Source organism: Paramisgurnus dabryanus, chromosome 13, assembly GCF_030506205.2.
Source record: "Paramisgurnus dabryanus chromosome 13, PD_genome_1.1, whole genome shotgun sequence".
NCBI lineage: Eukaryota > Metazoa > Chordata > Actinopteri > Cypriniformes > Cobitidae > Paramisgurnus > Paramisgurnus dabryanus.
The window spans coordinates 25,708,653-25,728,787 of NC_133349.1; the positions used below are offsets into that span (position 1 = coordinate 25,708,653).

At 36.8% G+C, this 20,135-nt stretch overlaps 2 protein-coding genes across 8 annotated transcripts in view; one reads left to right on the top strand and one right to left on the bottom strand.

Annotated features, from left to right (window-relative positions):
• Positions 1-726: 726 nt before the first annotated feature.
• abhd5a (abhydrolase domain containing 5, lysophosphatidic acid acyltransferase a) lies at positions 727-10,196 on the bottom strand. 4 transcript variants are annotated; one of them, XM_065246208.2, is made up of 8 exons: positions 9,998-10,188; positions 9,532-9,612; positions 8,971-9,056; positions 5,948-6,320; positions 5,673-5,827; positions 4,295-4,406; positions 3,934-4,120; positions 727-2,495 (listed from the first exon to the last, which is right to left on the bottom strand). In XM_065246208.2, the coding sequence occupies exons 1-8, from the start codon at positions 10,027-10,029 to the stop codon at positions 2,406-2,408; spliced, it is 1,116 nt and encodes a 371-aa protein (XP_065102280.1). In that variant the 5' UTR covers positions 10,030-10,188; the 3' UTR covers positions 727-2,405. The 4 variants fall into 4 exon arrangements, with proteins under 4 accessions (XP_065102280.1, XP_065102281.1, XP_073667768.1 ...); XM_065246209.2 differs by having other exon boundaries at positions 9,532-9,552; positions 9,998-10,187; XM_073811667.1 differs by lacking the exon at positions 3,934-4,120 and having other exon boundaries at positions 9,998-10,196.
• Positions 10,197-12,327: 2,131 nt separating this feature from the next.
• ano10a (anoctamin 10a) overlaps positions 12,328-20,135 on the top strand; it is a 31,348-nt gene continuing 23,540 nt past the window's right edge. For 2 of the 4 annotated variants that reach the window (XM_065246215.2, XM_065246216.2), the window contains exons 1-6: positions 12,328-12,515; positions 13,386-13,533; positions 14,811-15,008; positions 15,203-15,337; positions 17,331-17,450; positions 17,670-18,003. In XM_065246215.2, the coding sequence (XP_065102287.2) occupies positions 13,398-13,533; positions 14,811-15,008; positions 15,203-15,337; positions 17,331-17,450; positions 17,670-18,003 (923 nt within the window). In that variant the 5' untranslated portion in view covers positions 12,328-12,515; positions 13,386-13,397. Of the gene's footprint in view, positions 12,516-13,362; positions 13,534-14,810; positions 15,009-15,202; positions 15,338-17,330; positions 17,451-17,669; positions 18,004-20,135 lie in introns of all 4 variants that reach the window. The other 2 variants (XM_073811668.1, XM_065246217.2) reach the window with 2 other exon arrangements.

Here is a 20,135-nt window from a genome sequence, read left to right on the forward strand (position 1 = left end):
AATATCAAAGATGCGCACTTTTATATTTATTCTTAGGGGTTGTGCACACCACAGCTTTTAAACGTGGCTGAAAACGGTAGGCGGACACCGACTGGCAGCTTTTTTTCAGCTGTTGGCTTTTTGGAAAAACACTGCACTTTCATTGGAAACAATTAAAAAACATACGCTGGCCTTTTGGTGTGCACGCCCCCTCATTCATCTAATGGTAACAACAAAGAGAGGGAGTACAGGAATTAAGTTAACTGTGCTCTTTGTACCTGGATAGGTTTCCCTCCTTGAAAACTCTCGGGTAACAGACAGAGGGAGACTTGTTTTTGTTCAACCTCTTTATATGTTTTAGGGTGTGTTGTTTGTAAATGTTTAAATAATTTTTTTTTAATAATAACGCTGAGTTTCCGTTTAGTCATGGTGCTGAAGTGTATGCACGTATGTATTGAAGGGCACGTCAATCGCGCTGCACAGTGGCAGACCAATCGATGTGTATCATTAAACACACAGGAACACTTTCTTATTATGTACTATTAATATAATTAAGATATCGATATATTTTTTTAGATAACATCGATACCAAATTATTAGCTTCTAGGCACTGATTTATTGATACTACAGCATTGATGTTTTCATCCTTAGTTTTATCATCCTCCTTTTTGTTTTCTTGTTAAATCTAAGTGTGTTAATCCGTGTCTGTGCCTGAGTTCTGTTTCTGATCATTCATGACACATTAAATAATGTTAACACATACAACCTTATTGTAAAGTGTTAACCAGAACAGAAGTTTAATATTTTTGGTTTTGCGTACAGCAAACCCCAGCCAGGATTGTTTGAGAAATATCAACCTAGTGCTGAATTGCAATCGCTGTTTAATAATCTTGAAATTGTGCCACTTAATAAGAATTACCATAGCAATACTTTAATATATGGCACATTGTAGCATTCACTCTGCAGACTGTGACCAAAGGCTCAATAAAATCTTTAAAATGAGAAATGTATCTACAGTCTGCAGGTGAACATGACAATATAGTTTGCAATCACACAGACGACATTGATACAAATATTCATATTGCAGCTTCTAGAAAGATTTCCAGGCACTAAACCAAACGTTGCCATACAGTTTAAAGGGGACATTTCACAAGACTTTTTAAGATGTCAAATAAATGTTTGGTGTCCCCAGTGTACATATGTAAAGTTTTATCTCAAAATAAAATATAGATCATTTATTATAACATGTTTAAATTACCACTTTGTAGGTGTGAGCAAAAATGTGTCGTTTTTGGGTGCGTCCTATTAAATGCAAATGAGCTGATATCTGCACTAAATGGCAGTGCTGTGGTTGGATAGTGCAGATTAATGGGCGGTATTATCCCCTTCTGACATCACAAGGGGAGATAAATTTCAATGACCTATTTCTTCACATGCTTGCAGAAAATGGTTTACCAAAACTAAGTTACTGGGTCAATCTTTTTTTATATTTTCTAGGTTAATAGAAGCACTGGGGACCCAATTATAGCACTTAAACATGAAAAAAAGTCAGATTTTCATGATATGTCCCCTTTAAAGTAACAAACTGCTATAATACATGTAAGGTACATATTTTATCTGCCTCGCTCCTGATATTAATCACTCAAAAAATATATATACCAATTGCATGAGGTAGAAAAAAACACAATCAATGCTGTTACAATTACAATTTATAAACAATAAAATATGCAATTTAAAATCTATGAAAAATCTATGAAAATATTAAAATGACTGATTTTATGATCACATTTAATTGTGCCTGACATTTAAATTAATTTAAGTTAACTAACATCTGTAATAGCTCTGAATTATATGTGACCCAGTCACAAAGTAATTTGTGATTTACTGTGGTTGTTTTTTTTAACAGATCATCCTTCATAATATAAGGTACATTTTATCAGCCTTGATATCTTTAATATTGACTGAGTAAAGTCATGTCCAATATTGAAATCAATGATTGAAATGAAACTTTCATACTCCTAATCTCAAATATATTGTCCATTCTTTGAACTGTATTTAAATAAAGCTAGTATATGATAAAGCTCAGTGCCACAAATAAATATTATCCAGTTTTATCCCATTGTAATATTATGTGTGTGTATGTGCGTATACGTAATTACAACCTAAGGCAAACAATATTTTAGAAATAAACATATGGTTCTTGTATTCAAAATTATATGTCACATATAAAAATATGTTTTCCATTTTTAGTAGTGGTGCAAAACAAACATCAGGTTTCCAAATCCAGTTTAGCTTGAATTCGTGATGCAATAGAGATGATCCTGTCGAGCTGATACTGGCATCATAAAGTTTCCCTGATATGTAGATATACTGAACGTCTGTACAATGCCACGTTTGACTTGACATAGTTCCAAAAAGTAAGGACTTCAGTTTAGTGTTTCACAGATATGAAGTACCTTCTGGTTGAAATCCTCTGGCTGGTCTGCATACAAATAGTGTCCTGCACCTCGAATGGCCTAAAACAACATAAAAAAATTAGTTTACATACGTTTAAAGTACAGGGACATTAACTAAGAGTACTATTGTAAGTAAACAATTTTAGTTGAATCATCATATGGTTGTCATTTTTATTCGACTCATATAGCCTGATTACATAACAAGCCCTCAAAATTATACTACAGCAGAGCAAATTAAATTCAGTTTTTATGGCGATGAATTACAAATATTACTTTAAACCTTTAACTGGCGCAGTGGGGGGGTGAAAAGGTGATGTACACCTTTAAGTTATTATGACTCTGGCATTTTTTTGGTCTAGAAGCCTAATGTTGGTCTTGCTTTAAAGAAGACACTTTAACGTTTTTTTTACGGAAGTGTCTGGAGGTGAAAATATAATTTTGTTTATAGCAGTTTACATTTATTTGTAAGAAGTAAAAATTCAAGTAGTATTATTTTTAATAAATAAAATTATCAAAAAACTGAGGTTTGTGTTGGTTTGCTGTGAGGTTTGAAGCATACTCTTGTCACAAATTAATAAATTACTGTTACTGCATCATTATTACTGCTAAAAGGTTTTGAAATATGAATATGTGACAGCTTTATTTAAAGAGCACATATTACATTGCTAAAAAAAAAAACGTAGTTTGTATATTTGGTGTAATACAATAAGTTTGCGTGGTTTATGGTTAAAAAACACATTATTTTCCACATACGGTACATTATTGTTACTTTGCTATGCCCTTCCTCCCTGAGACCCGTTGATTGTATACAAAGTTACATTTTTCTAAAAAGCGCTGTGTCCTCTGATTGGCCATCTTACCAGTACTTTGTGACTGGCCAGAATACCTTTGACGTCAGCCATAAATCTGACGCTCCTTAGCGTGTTTGGAAGATTAGCTTCCAAAGCAATACTGACAGGAAATAATATCGTCTTTACTACCTTATCAATACAAGCCGAATCTGAACCAGAAAATGCAGATGACCAAGCTGATTGATAAACTTTGACAGCGCGACTTTGCGAGTAGAACAGAGAAAGTAAACTGTTGCCTACAATCTTTGTGTTCGCTGTAGTCCAAGAAAAGAAATTTACGTTGGAGACGATAACTCACGTCATCGTTTACCACTTTGGGGTTTGTACCTTTTGCATACCGTTAACATGTACTATTGCAAACTTACATACCAAAGGAAATGTAAAATTGTGAATCAGATAATAGGTGCTCTTTAAGGAATACATAAAAATTGAAATTGCTGGACAGTGTCTGTACCCTTTCATTATATGCATAAGATTGCACAGGATATATATCTTCTTATGTGGCATAAGGAAGTCATGCATGTGCATAAAAGATAATAGAATTTTAATTTTGGAGAAAATATCCCTTTGAGGCAATATAAAATGTCTATAGGAAGCCATGTGTGAATGAGTGTCAGTGTGTTGTGAGCGGTGAATGGAAAACTCACAATGATCTCTACATGGGAGTTTGGCCTCATTTCTTTGATTGAATTGCCGGAGTGGCCATCTATGCTGGAGCGTGAGCCATAGATCACAGTAATGGGGATGTCGCTGTGAATCAGGCCAATTCTCTGCAGCATAGGCCTCTTTGCCCAGCCATACGGAATGGTCATGTTTTTAAAGGCTGTTTCACCACTAAAACATGATCATAATAATAATAATAAGCAGTTAGTAGACAGTTACGAGAGCGAGTTTATATATACTGTACGACATAATTCACAATGTTGGACACATACATAGAGACAGAGAGAGAGAGAGAGAGAGAGAGAGAGAGAGAGAGAGAGAGAGAGAGAGAGGAAGACTTGATACCTTGGGCTTTGAACATTCAGATGGTAGATATAGTCAGTGACTGTACTGTCATTAAACACAGCGGCAAATTTCTTTCTGAAGTCCGGTCTCAGAGTGTGCACAAGTGTGGGACCTGCAGGGCAACATGAACACGCATATAAAAAAAAACACATCTATCCAAAAAATGATGAATCACCTATAAATGTTTCATCCTATCATCCATTCTCCATTGATGTCTCTGTGACTTATATCTGATTACATCTATTTTAGATCTACTGTAACTATGCCACAGGATTTCTGGGTATTAAAGTGCAATTTAACACTCTGAAACCAGTACCCGAAGTGACCTACAGTGCATAACAAGGTATACATTTTAATGTGTGTTCCCTGGGTTCGAACCCAATGACCATGTGCGCTGCTAATGCAGTGTTCTACCATTGAGCTATACAAGTAGTGGTGGTTTTCATTTATGATACATAAGCACGTATTAACTCTTTTCCCGACAGTGTTTTTTTTTAAAAGTTGCCAGCCAGCACCAGCATTTTTTTCACAAGTTTAATCCCTACCAGAAAATGTTTTTTTTTTAAAGATGTAATCCTTCATCCTTCCTTTATTTGTTCTCTTTATAACCTCTCAAATATGGGAAGGTTTCTTCAAAAATACAAAACTTTTATGAGATAAAAAGATAATTGCGTTTTTGTGAAGGATTTCGATCCTCAAAACATACATGGAGTTTGAACTGTCTGCCCTAAGGGAATACTTCCGGATTTAATAAGTTAGGGAAGAGCACCACCTGGATAATAGCGGAAATGCAGGGTTGCCGGAAAAACTCGTCTTTTATTTCCTTAGAATGAGCAGTTTTTCTCTACATATACCGCGTGTCTCCTTACATGGAAGTCGCCATTTCCAGCCACCATGTTTCTACAGTAACCCTAAACCGACAAACTGCTCTATCGTGCACGTTTTTTCACTACATTGTCTCAGACGATGACATGTTTGGGGTGAGCCATAGACATTATATATGTAGACGCCTCATAGATTGACCTATTGTAGCTGACGTATCAGAGCGGCAACCATCTTGGATGGGTCCCCAATGCGCCCCCCCTGCATTTATTTCTATTGAGGAAGGTTTTATCCCCAACTACAATAATCATAACTCCTCAAATTTTTACCATATTTTTACAAGGTTTGGTTACACATAAGTAATGTTATGTTAGTTACGATGACATATTATCATAAATGGTAAAATAACCAGAATTGTTGTTCAATCTAAATTGTGAAAGGTAATCTGATGCGTAAATCTACACAGTGGACCTTTAAATCGTAAGTTATCATTTGAACTGCTCACTGTAATACTTGTATTATTTTATTCAGGCTCCCAGACTGGGGTAAATCTTACCTAAAGGTCCAGCCAGCCGGAGACCGGCAAGGGGGTTGAATGGGGTCAGCATTACCCCCAAAGCTTTGATCCACACAGGAATGGGTCTGTCTTGGTCTCCGGGTTCAGGGCGCTCTGGAAACCCCCATGGTTCCACCAGAATCAAGTGCTTTACCCTAGAAAATAAGCAATGAGATAACTTTGCTGCAGTCCATGTGCAAATTACATACGAATGTATTATATTTTACTGTAATTGACTGAAGCTTGAATTATTTCTATTTTCTTCATTTACACACCTGGTAGGGTATGAAATTGCATAGGAGCAAGCAAGATATCCTCCCAGGTTATGGCCCAGTAAAATCATGCTCTCCAGGCCCAGTTTCTCCCTCCACTGTTCAATAGACTCCACAAACTGGAGCTCAGCCTCCCGGGCATCCGTGTTGAAGTGAGGTCTGCTGCTTTGGCCAAAACCCAGCAGGTCAAGAGCATAAACAGGCCTTTGCTGAGAGAGAGAGTCCAGGTTCAAGGCCCAAAGTCCCACACCTCCACCAAATCCATGCAGCAGCACAAGAGGCGTTTTACTTTCCATGGGCCCCTTAAACACCAATGTCCACAACATGTTGTTGTCAGATATGTTGACGAACTGTTTGAAGAACTTGCTTCTGATGTCTGACAGGAATTAAATGTAAAGAGAAAGAAAGAAAGGTTTCTCCATTATCTTGATACAGTAATAATCTATGTCAAGATTATTATCAGGCCATGAATACGGTTGAGGTGCGTAACACGTGATTCGCGGGAGTTGACAAATTCTTTTGTGAACGCACAGTAAGTCACTGGCCATGGGCGGGACTTTATCATTGTGAGGTCACATTAACAAGATAATCAAAACTGCATAACTAATGAGACTGCTTTGGTTTAATGGGGATTAAAAAAAGGAGTTGGTGACTGTTTTTTATTGAAATATACATTTATGTCTAAATATCTTGTAAAAGTGGATTTTGCGTAATAGGTGCCCGTTTAATATACATTGTGGACTGACAGTCATTTAACTTAAGTAATGTTACTTATTTCAAAGTGAAAAAAATTACTGTACATAAAATAAAGTGTAGGGCAGGATTTTAGCCATTAGAAATTACTTTTAGCAGAGACTTTTAGTGTCTGTTTAAAACCCAAATGGAGTAAGAGCTGAATGCAAGATTTTAGTGAAGTGTGGTCAATTGTTCCCATTGAGAAACAATAAGCATCAACTTCAGCATCTGCTTCTGAATATTTTGACACTTTCTTGATCGTATTGTTATTTATTGCTGTAACATATAGTACATAATTATCAACCAGTATTAAATTAATGTATTATCTATTGATAAGGTTACACAGAGGTTTCATTGCCCACTACAGTCACTTAAAATAATGCCTTAATACAGCTTTGTGAAGGTATTATTTAGTTTGCATTAAGCAGTTGGCCAACAACACAAGCTATGTAACTTCTGCCAAAAATGAACTTAAACTTAGAGGTAGAATAAATTATGACATTGTGATTAAAAGAATACACAGACTTTTTAATATAACACTAATGAATCATGCACAATATCACCACTAACATTTGACTTAAACTTATTACTTAAAATGTTGTTTTGTAAAAACCTCATTCATTATTTACAGAGGCAGCTACAAAGTGTGACTCTGTTTCAGTAACTTCATGTACTGTATTGAGTTTAAAATACACTCAGCTTACTTATCATAACACTTATAAACTATGTTTTACAGTAAGAGTACATATAAATTCAAAACCTAAAATAATGTAGGCTTGATAATTACACAGATTAACAAATATCATCCCAAATTATTTAGCAAAGGCTCATTTCTAACCTCAAGTATTAAAATCTATTTCATGGCACATGTGAATATTAGCTGTACTTTGCATCTCTTCCTAAAAATGTCGAAAGATGAGGTTGGCAATATTTTTTGTACATACAATGTCCACACAATGGCTTAAGGGGTCTGCTTTGAACATATTAATTTTGGAAACAGATTTATGGTAACACATTGCAATAAGGTTGTATTTGTTAACCATTAGTTAATGTTTTAGCTAACAATTAACAATACTTCTACAGCATTTATTAATCTTAGCTTATGTTAAGTTTGGGATTTACTAATTCATTTATAAAATCAAGCGCTGTAAATGTTATCATTAATTATTACACGGCTCTCTGGAATGCTTGATTCTGATTGGTCAGTTGAGACATTTGCAGGTTCGTTCTTTTCAAATAATAACCGCTCCAAAGTAATAACGCATAGCCGGTACTACTTGTACGAGTAAAATCGCTCCGCGCCAATAAAGATCAATAAAGATTACTGTTTGGCGCCATCTTGTGACAAACACTGGACAACCACGACAAGACACAGACAGCTACTGAGACTGAACTTGACAAAATAGAGCATGACAGCTACGAAGCCAACACACAAAAAAATACAGAATGGGCATTAAAACTTCTCAAAGACTGGCTACAAGAGAAAAAATGGAGACAGACAAGTATGAAGCAGAGTATCTTAATAAGGTATTACGATCATTTTATGCATCTGTGCAAAGTTTCGCGGAAGGATAAAAATGTTAATTTAAAACAAATATGCCAATAAAATGTTTCAAATTCATATTCATGTCCGGTTTTTTTCTTATGTGACAAGTAGCCGTGTAATAAGCGGGATAATGTAGAGGCAGCCGGTAGTTATCGGGAAATAAGCCCCGACAGTGTGATCAGGACCCGACGTGAAGCGGAGTGCACCATGAACTAACATTGATATTAACATTACATTAACAAGAATTAAAACTATATTGTTCATTATTCGTTCATGTTAGTTAATGCATTTAATAATGTTTACTAATACAACCTTAGTTTAAAGTGTTAGCGTTTTTTTTAATGTTTAAAGTAGTTAATAAATTTCACTGTTGCAAGTTTACAATGTTATTTTTTTTACAGTAGTATGCATTGTTTAGTTTGTGCCTCTTGTATGTGCATATTTATGATTTCTTGTTACAATGTTTGTTACTCAAAGTAAAAATTAAAAATCATTAAACAATTGTGTGTGCCTGTTATTAATCTAAATGTGTATTTCAGTGATATAGCTAAGTGGGAGGGTTTAAGTTTCCAGCATTTATATGTTAATACAGATTCAATGTCTCTGCAAAACTAACATTTTTAATAAAATATTAAATCAAAACCTTATGAATAAGAATCGATATGAATTGTCAAATTGGTCGCAATCCTAAGCCCTACTGGACACTGTAAATTGACAAGACCGAAACACAATGGTGGTTACTCACGCTGTAGCATCCTCTCCTCTGCCTCCTTCAGTTGACTTTGAGATGTTGGGCACCAGGATGGCAGCCAATTGGTTATCCACCATGATCTACAACACAACCAAGAGTGAGGGTCTCTCAAGTTTGTTTTCAGTAATGTACAGCAGATGACAGGCAGCTTGGAGGAAACCATGGGAAGCGTAAAAGACAAACAATAACAAACAACAACAAAAACTGACCACCAAAACAATGATCAAACTGAACAAAGAAACATTAAAAAGGCAAATGTTCTTCTAACCCAGTGACAAGTAATACATCGGTTACACATGGTCAACTTTACAGATCCCACAAAACCAAAATTTAAATTTTGTGGCTTCAAGTCCTTGTTCATTAGCATCTACTGTACTGTACTCCTACAAGGTAACACTTTACATCACATTGCTCAATGCCCATATGTATAAATATGACAACTACTAACTATACATAGAGTTAGACATATGGATGAAAAATGTTAAATTCAAGCAGCATATATGAGTTAGTTAGCTGCAGTTAGTAGTCTGTTAAACACTGTTGGACACAGATTACCTCACTGTCTTGTCCAAGAAACTGAAAACATTGAAGAAGAGACTATGAATACCGAGAAACATCAGTACACGCTGTGTCAGTCTAAAGTCAAAAGAATCAAACACACAGTGAATCATCACGAGTTAGATTACTTTTGTATTACAGTCTATTCAAGTTTTATTAGGCTACTAACTATGTGATAAGTTGGGGACTAGGGAGATTTGACAGGTGCACGTGTCGTTAGTGTTGTATTGTATTGCGATTGTAAGCATTATTTAAAAGTAACATAAAACACAGGGTAATAACATAATGTTAGGTTTTTCTGATCGTTACTTGTAAACAAACAGTTCACTTACGGCGTACAGTTTACGTCAATACAACTCGCGTAAACAGAACAAACAATTAACACACTGCACCTTGTTAATAATAATGCTGGGGGGGGGGGGTTGTAAGTTAGTCAAAAGTTTGTTTAAAGGGTGACCCTTACCCCGTGTCCGCTAACACTGCCTGATCTGCCATGACTCCACCACCACACACTTTCTGTTGTTCTTCTTTGACATTCGACTGATTCAACGTGTCAGTATGTCCGATTCGTTTACACCGATTCGCGAATCAAATCTGTAAGGTCTACGTCGTAGCATAGGGCGAATCTATCCAGACTGATTCATTGAAAAGATCCGGGTCGACGTTGATTCAAGCATCAGAACACGTGACTTAACGTCATCCATGAACCCCAGATCGAGACACCCTAGCTATTTTAATGCCGTTTATTTATTAGTCATTTTTACTGTACGCGTGTATCTGTTATTTATATATTTTCTGTCAGTTTTGCTGGTTTAAAACAAGTATTTAAACATAATGGCATGTTCACTGATTCATTGTGGGCGATTTCGTTTAATGTCTGTAAATACCGGTATGAATAAATCATTCTTGATTCACAGATGCATATCTCAGAACTGTGGATTTTTGCAGCGGGTGGGGGTGATCAAAGGTGTGCTGTCCTTTATGCGACGCTGCGCAGATAAACATTATGACGTCAAAAAACCGCGGAAATCACAGTTTTTAATCGCTCCCGCGGTACTTGAGAAGGGGGTTTAACATTAAGTGGCATGGCATTTTACGCACAGAAGCCAGTGGCATGTGCAACTACGTTTTGTGTTACTTCCGGTTTCCATTGGCTCGTATCAGTGGCTCGTCGAGTGGCACTTCCTGTGTCCAGTGGCCATTACCACAGCGTTTAGTTTAGTGGCTTGTCTACTGATACAGGTCAATAAAACTTAGGTCTGTTGAGGCACTGATGCACCGATCGATCATAACAGATCCGAGAGTAACGCGTGCTGCTGCTATATATTCACTTAATTGTGACACAATGATTTTGTGTGTCCTTTTTGACTGCCTGTTGTTTCAGTAACCGAATGCGTAAAATGAAGAGCTAAATAGGACATCTCGATGCTCGTTCAACAAGGGATTGTATGATCATAATTCATAATTTAAGTATTAATGTAAATATTTAAAATGGGAAGGCAAATATTTTATATATTTTATAAAGCACAGCATTTGTCTGAGCTATATACAGTATACTGTTAGTTTTTAATATTATTTTTCTAAATGTATTAATTGTGAAAATGTAGTCTGTGAGTGGCATGTTTTTTATGTAACCAGTACCAATTGTAGGCTATTTAATTAAAAGTGTCATTTATAAGAATCTCGCAGAATATTATGATAAAAATATTTTATAATATTTTTTTCTGCAAAGTACCGCATTTACACACATGCACGCCGATAATTGTTGAATTATTTCAAAGTAGCAAAAAGGATTTTTAACTAGCTCCGCAAGAAACACTATACAAATGATTAAATCAAACACAGTTTTTTCCTTTATTTTATGCATTTCAATGGATCTAAATGTTGCCTACAGTATGTTTTAAGAAGGGGTCAGTTTTTTTAATTTTAGTTTTTTTAACTTACGATTTTTATCAGTTGTGGCTTTATCTCCCACAATTGCAACTTTCATTACTGCGTTGGTGTTGTTCGTATTATGATTATTATATAGCTTTCATATAGTGTAAATCATGTGACCCTTGAAATGTAAATTAAAGAAAGAAAGAAAGAAAGAAAGAAAGAAAGAAAGAAAGAAAGAAAGAAAGAAAGAAGTGCTTTTCGTTCTCACCTAAATGCTATCATCTGCAAACCAAAGGGTGTGGTGAAATGTCTCAGTACGTCTAGTAGACTCACTTAAATTACTAGATTTTTAAAAAAGATTTACTAATTAGATATATAAAAATATAATATAAATACTCAGACAAATACTGTTAAATTAAAACACTCAAAATATTATGCATTTCCATTTTAAACATTTAAATATTGTGATACAATCCCTTGAACGATCATTTAGCTATCTATTCATTTTACGCATTCGGTTACCTGAAACACCAGAGTAAAAAGGGACACACAAAATCATTGTGTCACAATTAAATGAACATATAGCAGCAGCATGCGTAAGTTACGCAAGGAGCTGTAATGATCGATCGTGACTATCAGTGCCACATACCTCAATCCAACAGATCTAAGCTTTACTGACCTGTGTCAGTGGACGAGCCACTAAACGGAGTGGTATGAGCCAATGGACATCGGAAGTGCCACTCGACCAGCCACTAAAAAGTGGCATGAGCCACTGGACACCGGAAGTGCCACTCGACAAACCACTAAACGGAGTGGCATGAGCCACTAGACACCGGAAGTGCCACTCGACGAGCCACTGGTACGAGCCAATGGAAACAGGAAGTGCCACAAAACGTAGTGGCATGTGCCAGTGGCGTCTGTGCGTAAGATGCCATGGGATGACGTGAAGGAGGAGCTCAAGTCGAGCCATAACTTTGTACCCCTCTGTCTTCAACACTTGAAGTGAATATAAATTTAGCCGATGTGTTTAAATCAGCTGGTTTAAATGGATATCTGAAGTGCCAGGCTGACGTTTCGTTCACTTCCCGGACAGCTGATCGACTGTGAGTATGCATTCTGTCTGTCAATGGGGGTTACAGGCCTGAAACACGGCATTAACCATTCATATGTTGTTTTACAAACATTTAGCCATTGCAGAGGGACAGCACGAGTGCTATTCGTTGGTTATTTATTCGTATAGATGTAACTAGGATTATGTAGCGTGTCATTTGTATGTTTTCTTGTTGGGCATGCGTGCCTAGCTCCGCCCAATGGTCTGTCAGTCAGACTCTTGTCAAACCCCGTTTACCGTAAATGTTTACATATTTATTGTAATAAGTATCAAATGTTGTGTTTTAAAGACATATATCACAGCCTTTTCTGGTTTAAACAAGATGTGACCAGTGTTTGTCATGACTTTACCACACCTTATCATGTAATGTTACTTTTCAGGTTTGCAGAAGTAGCACATTACTGTAATATAATGTTGCAGGATGCTTATTCACATGATTTGTTTTATTTAGCTCGTATTCAATATTATTAAATACTCAGTTTATTAAATATATGACCCAAAGGACTTTTGGGAATGTAGTTTTAAACACGTTTTTAAATTACCTCTTAAAGCATTTTTACATGTGTACGTGGCATGATTTATTGAGATTTACTGTACATTTTATGGAAATTAATACATTTACTTGATAAAACATTTAGCATTTTTTATATTTATACTACCGGTACATTTACATAAATTTTATAAACATGTTTTACTTTTTATAAGCAGTTATGAATACACATAAGAATTTGAATCTCAGAAGAGGAAATGGGTGGTACTGGAGCTGTTTTATCAGTTCTTAAGGAAAATGCCACTGTTTATGAATGTGATGCCTGAAGACAGTGATATGTTTTATACAGGTTTTGGCCCTTGTGTTACACAGGGATCAGGAAAAATGCAAAGCGGCTTGTCGTTTTCTGACAGTGATGTTTCGTTCACCCCTCTGGTGGTCCTTGAGCTGGCTGATGACACGAAAACAGAGGCCATCACTTGGTTTCTAAACAGAATCAGAGACAAACAACAAAATGGAGGTGAGACCCCACGCATGATACATCAGTGGATAGAGCTTGACAGAAACAAAATGTTTTGTGAAATATCTTGCTTTCTGCATCTGTATTTGACATTCATTCTTGTATCCCTAAAATTCTCGTATAAATGTTTCAAGCTTTTAGATATCCCACGTATTTCTTGTAGGGATAACTTACTAATGTCCAAAGTGATTTTTCATTAGTTTATTTTTCCAATACCTTTTGCTGCTAATGCAATTATTTACGAACAGTAATTCTTAAATTGCGCAACTTGTGTTACTTGACTTTATTTGGGAGTAGGGTTGCAAAATTCGAAACTTTCCATGGAAATTACACAGGAATATATGGGAATTGTGGCACACGGATGAAGACGAGTTAGCTATTGAGAAATCTAATGTTTGCATGTGATGCAGTTTGTTAAAATTACCAAAATTTTACAAATAACTCCTTTAATTCCTTAAGTTTCCAACTCGCGTCTAGGACAACTCGGAGGTATCTTAAACCGGAAGTGCACATTAAAGGTGCTCTAAGCGAATTGACGCGTTTTAGACCATAAAACATTTTTTGTTACATACAGCAAACATCTCCTCACTATCTGCTTGCTGCCTGTCCGCTGATCAAACTGTAAAAAAACACGATCTCTTTAGACAGCCCAGGCTTCACAAACGGCAATAACAACACAGTGGCCAAACCTACAAACAGAAACCATAACAAAGTATTCCAGCCAATAAACGACAAGAAGGATTTGGGGGTGGGGGTTGGGCGCATTCATGAAAGCACGGAAGGGAGGGGAGGGGGAGGGGAAGGAGTTAACTACGCTCCGTCTGTTTGAAAACAATTCAAACGTCAACAAAAACTAACGTCTCGCAGATTCGCTTAGAACGCCTTTAAATAGTGCGAGCTTCGTCAGATAGCGTCTACTTCAAAATGCAAAATATACGTTAGCAGCCAATGTTAACCGTTATTGATTTGGGACAAATATAATGTTATTTAATGTTAAACTATGTGAGTGGTGCGAAAGGGATTTGAATAACTTCCTGAGTCAAAGCTGGGCGGCGCGGACAGGCGCCACCTGGCGGCGCCGGTGTGGGTAAACTCATAGGAAACGATGTGTTTGATTTTTAGGGGCACGGCGCTGAGCTGCGCTTCCGGTGTGCGATCCCCTTTAGAGAACATAGTTCAGGAAAGCGCAGTTTTGTATTGTCAGTTATATGCTTGTTTAATATTTATCAGAAATTTGAGCTGGCAAAATGTTTCCAACACTGTGATTCCTCTTACAGGAGCGGAGTTGTTGGTGGAGCAACTGATACTTCCAGTTCAAGATGGTCAGAAGCCCAACCCGAACATCATGTTGGTGGGATCCACATTACAAAGGCTCTTAGTTGGAGCTGAAGAGGTAGGGATGTTTAAAGAGTTTCAAGATGGGACAATGCGAGGATTCACCTATGCCAACAGAGAAAGCTTCAAAGACTTTGAAGGTGAGGATCAGTTGTAAGAGAACATCAGAAATATCCAGAGTCATGTTTTTTTTGTGAACTTCTTTAGATTTTTAAATTGGCTTGTTGTAAAGAGATTTCTCATGCAGGGCATATTTTATTTAAAATGAATGAAATATGGTATCGAACACAGATGCGATCAGATGTAATGTTTTATGGTGGGTCTGTGTATTTAGGAGATGGCGATGGGTTTCTCAGTGTTGCGGAGTGTCAGTATATTGTCAAACATGAGCTGGAGACGTTAAGGGCTAAGAATGAAGATAATGTTCCAGGATATCCCAAACTTAAACTCTATCCAGGAAAATCAGTTGGTAAGTTTGTTTTTGCTATAAACTGCATCTCGGCAATAATGTGCTATTTGCTTGAACATTTGAGTTTACTCGCTTAATTTGGGCGAGAAAGCCTCATGTGAAATTCTAGTCATCCGAGACATTTACGTGGAAATTTGCATCATGGGAGCGGCCTCTGCGACTCCGCTGGCTACCTGTAATCACGTCACTACTAAAGCAAGCTCCTGATTGGTTAACACGGCGCAATTTTCCGCCAAAATTCAGATTTTTCAACTCTCGCATTTCCCGTGGCAACTTTCAATTTGCGCCATCCGTGCCAGCCTATTCGCGTCTTTGGATTTGACTTAACATGTAAATCACTTGCGCTTACCGCCTCTACCGCGTCTGGTGTGAATGCACAGTAAGGGTTGTGCCATAGTGAGGACGTGTGTGTCATTGCAACAAGAAGTGTCAGCTCTTTAACACAGGGAATTTAAAGGGATAGTTCACCCAAAATGAAGATTCTGTCATCTTTTACTCACTCTGATGTTGTTTCAAATCTGTATTAATGTATTTGTTCTGATGAACACAAAGAAACATATTTTGAGAAAAATGTTTGTGAGCCCCATTCATTTCCATAGTTTTCTTTTTTCCTACTATGGAAGTGAATGGGGCTTATTATTGCTTTGGTTACATTTCTCAAAATATCTTCTTTTGTGTTCATCAGAACAAAGAAATGTATACAGGTTTGTAACAACTTGAGAGTGATTAAATGGCGACAGAATTTAAAATTTTGTGTGAGCTATCCCTTTAAATGCAGATTAACAAAAATAAATGTATGCAAACTGGATTGAAACAGAGATCAGGAAGCTCCACACTGAAAATGAGATCATTTACCAGCATAACAGAACAGCTCGTCACTTGCACCTTTATGATCGTATAATTAACTAAATAAACAAAAATTCACAGGCATGGTTTATCGGATAATAAGCAAACTTTAGACACTGCGAAAAAACTACCAAGTGATGGACTTTAAATACGTCACATGTTTTTACGGTATCTTTACAGTATGTGTGTAAATGCACCCACAGATTCCGAAAAATCATTGGCAGTGTGAATAACTCAAACGATCCTGGACAAATCCAGAAGTGCATTTTCCTTGTATTTTCCATAATCTCTATGTGAAAGGGCTAATATGACCTATTCCCATGTAGACCTTTTCAAACTTGTTGTGCCTGGGGGAGTTTGTGAAAACCCATAAAAATGCTGCAAATATACCGTATTTTCCGGACTCCAGAGTATATGTTGCATCAGTCAAAAATGCATTTTGAAGGGAAAAAAACATATATAAGTCACACTGGACTATACGTCGCGTTTATTAAAAAAATTATTTCACAAAATCCAAATCTAAGAACAGACATTTAATTTGGAAAGGTAAGTTATTCAACTACACAATGGCACACAGCCGGCTGAATAGGTATCCGTTCAAGTTAACGTAACATTACCATTTATTCACCGAACACAATAGCATATCCAACATACCTGGGAGGCCGAATAGGCTAAATTAACACAGCAAGCCAAATCAAGTTCAAAAAGGTCCCAAAGTCATTCCACATCACTGAATCCATTGAATTACATAAATACAGGAGCTGCATATAGCGGATTCTCACGGCTGTAGATGGTAATGGTTTCTCTTGTTTCATATAAAATTATTTTGACATATAAGTCGCACCTGACTAGAAGTCATGAAAAAAGTGCAACTTATAGTCTGGAAAATATGGTAACACTATTCAAGAAATTTAAATAATATTAGAATTTTTAACAATAGCCTGCTTTAGTATTTTTGGATGCTTGTTTACATGCTTCTGTCACTCAATTGGAAGAGCATTGCATTATCAGAGCAAAAATCGTGGGTTCGATTCCCATACTGATAAAAATTTTAAGTTTCAATGCCCTGTTAGATACATAAATACATAAATGTACTGTAAATGAAATGCATTTTAATGCTGTTGTTTATTTCTAAACTCTTTTCCAGTACGGCGACTGCAGTCCAAAGGTATCCTAGTGCAGTATTTTCCTCTCCATCAGAAAGACGATCTCAAGAAACTCTCTTTCTCTTGGTACAAACGGATCAAACTGACCTTCCAGCCATTGGGTGAGTCACTCTCTCTATGTGCTGGCAACATGAACTTTAATCCCAGGACTTCTTATATCATTTCTTTTGAGATCATTTAGTGTCAAAAGAATTTCACAATAATTATAGTTACGTCAGCATTGATAAACAGCTACAGTATTTGTCATATTTGTTGAATGTATGTGATGAGAACTGTAAACTGCATTAACTAAAGATGTTGGCTTTGTCTTTATGATTTAGATGAGGTCAGATCTTACTTCGGCGAGGGACTGGCGCTCTACTTTGGGTTTCTGGAGTATTTTACAATTGCCTTGGTTCCCATGGCTCTAATCGGTATTCCATACTACCTCTTTGACTGGGAGGACTATGACAAGTATGTGCTGTTCGCTGTCTTTAACCTGGTGTGGTCTACGGTTTTCCTGGAAGTGTGGAAGAGATACAGCGCTACGTTAGCGTACAGATGGGGTACGCTGAGCCGCAGGAAAGCCTTTGAAGAACCGAGGCCTGGATTTCACGGAGAACTGGGGTTTAATCCAGTCACAGGACGAGAAGAACCGGTCTACCCTAGCTCCAGGTACCAGTTCTGAAATATTCAGTGCAAATTTACATCAGGTTATTTTTATAATGATTTTTAAATTGCTTTTCATGATAGATAAAGTCATAAAACAGCTTTATAAGATATAGGGCATTAAGGGACAATATTATGCCCATTTTAACAATATTTAACATAAGTATCAGGTTTGCCTGGTAGAAATAGACTTATTAATCGGTTTTGCAGATTAATCGGCACCGATAGTTCATTGGTGGAACAATCGGCTATTGGCTATTAAAAAAATCCATGCCGATAGTTTTTCAGAGTGCGTCCGTTGCTTTATATCATTATGAAGTAGTTAATTTACTGACTAGATCCTGCATTAGCAAAGAAACAACAGAAGGGACCTAAGTTTGTCGTCAAGGCTGACAGGATGCTACTTGTAGTACCTCAAACAGTTACACGAAAATACAAGTTTTGTCATGAAAAAACTTGTGAGAAGTGGAATGGGAAACAGGAATTGCTTATTTGAAAATATACGTGAGAAAGAAATTAGCTCTGCAAGCTGTTTGCACAATGATCTGCTCTTAACTCTTTCACCGCCAGCATTTTTTTTTAAAGTTGCCAGCCAGCGCCAGCGTTTTTCATGATTTTCACCAAAATTTAATGCTTTCCAGAAAATGTTCTTCTTTAAATATATAAACATACAATATACCAAATGAAAGAACAGACCCTCTGCTTTCAAACAAAAAAAACATTTCATCCTACCTTTAGTAGTTCTTTTGTAATCAGCTTTTGAATATGGGTAGGTTTCTGCAAAAACACCACATTTTGAGCAAAAAGCAAAAATAATTCTCGTACACTATGTTGTACATCATATGCTGGAAATGCACTCTCGAAAACATGCGTTATTTTAGTTGTATATATATATATATATAGCATGATAAACTGAAGACAATATTGATGTTTGCTAATTTTTTATTGTCTGTATTCTCAACACAGGCGGCAGTTAAGGATTTACCTTGTGTCACTTCCTGCTCTTAACTCTTTCACCGCCAGCATTTTTTAAAAAAGTTGCCAGCCAGCGCCAGCGTTTTTCATGATTTTCACCAAAATTTAATGCTTTCCAGAAAATGTTCTTCTTTAAATATATAAACATACAATATACCAAATGAAAGAACAGACCCTCTGCTTTCAAACAAAAAAACATTTCATCCTACCTTCAGTGGTTCTTTTGTAATCAGCTTTTGAATATGGGTAGGTTTCTGCAAAAACACCACATTTTGAGCAAAAAGCAAAAATAATTCCATTTTTTTGACGGACTTTTCATAGAGATCCCATTCAGAGCAATCTTTAAAACAGACACGGACATGCAGCAGCTTGCCATAGGGCAATACTTCCGGGTTTTAAAAGTTGTGGAAGGGCGCCACCTGGTGGATAATAGCGGTATTGTGGAAAGACAGAAAATCTCGTCATTGGCGGGGAAGCGTTTTCTCTTAATTGACGAGATATCTTGTCAATGGCGGGGAAAGAGTTAAAAACCCTTAAAAAAGAAAAAAATGAAAGTGGGTGAAAAAATAAATCAGCATTGGCTTTAGCTCATCGTGACATCACATGTCTTGCTAGATATTTTTCTGGCATCTGCGAGGCGTAGGCCTTTTTTTATGGGGTGGTGATGGCGCAGTGGATAAGACACACGCCTTTGGTGTGAAAGACCCGGGCTCGAATCCACTGTGACACACCATTGTGTCCCTGAGCAAGACACTTAACCCATAGTTGCTCCAGAGGCGTGCGACCTCTGACATATATAGCAATTGTAAGTCACTTTGGATAAAAGCGTCAGCTAAATGAATAAGTAAGTAAGTAAGCAAGTAAGCGAGCCTCTTTGATGTGTTGTTGACTAGTTCTCGCATAAAGATTGGAGAGCACTGACTGCACGCTGATTTGCCCCCGATCACAGCCCGACCTGTTGGCAAGCTTGATGACTTGCGAATCAGGCTTAAAATCTGTGCAATCTAGTGTGAACTAGGCATTAGGTGAATTGGAGATGCCAGATTGACCTTGTGTATAGATTAATTTGAGTCTGTGGATTAACTTGTTCTCACTATGGGCGTTGAGAAATAAAAAACAAACAAGCCAATTAGTTTTCTTAATTACCTTATTACACTTCATAA

Coding starts and splice junctions, on each gene's coding strand:
- abhd5a (XM_065246208.2), bottom strand. CDS start 10,029: ATGGCAGATCAGGCAGTGTTAGCGGACACGGG. Junction 5,828..5,947: donor GCAATTTCATACCCTACCAG/GTGTGTAAATGA, acceptor CTTATTTTCTAG/GGTAAAGCACTTGATTCTGG. Junction 4,121..4,294: donor CTGAATGTTCAAAGCCCAAG/GTATCAAGTCTT, acceptor ATCATGTTTTAG/TGGTGAAACAGCCTTTAAAA.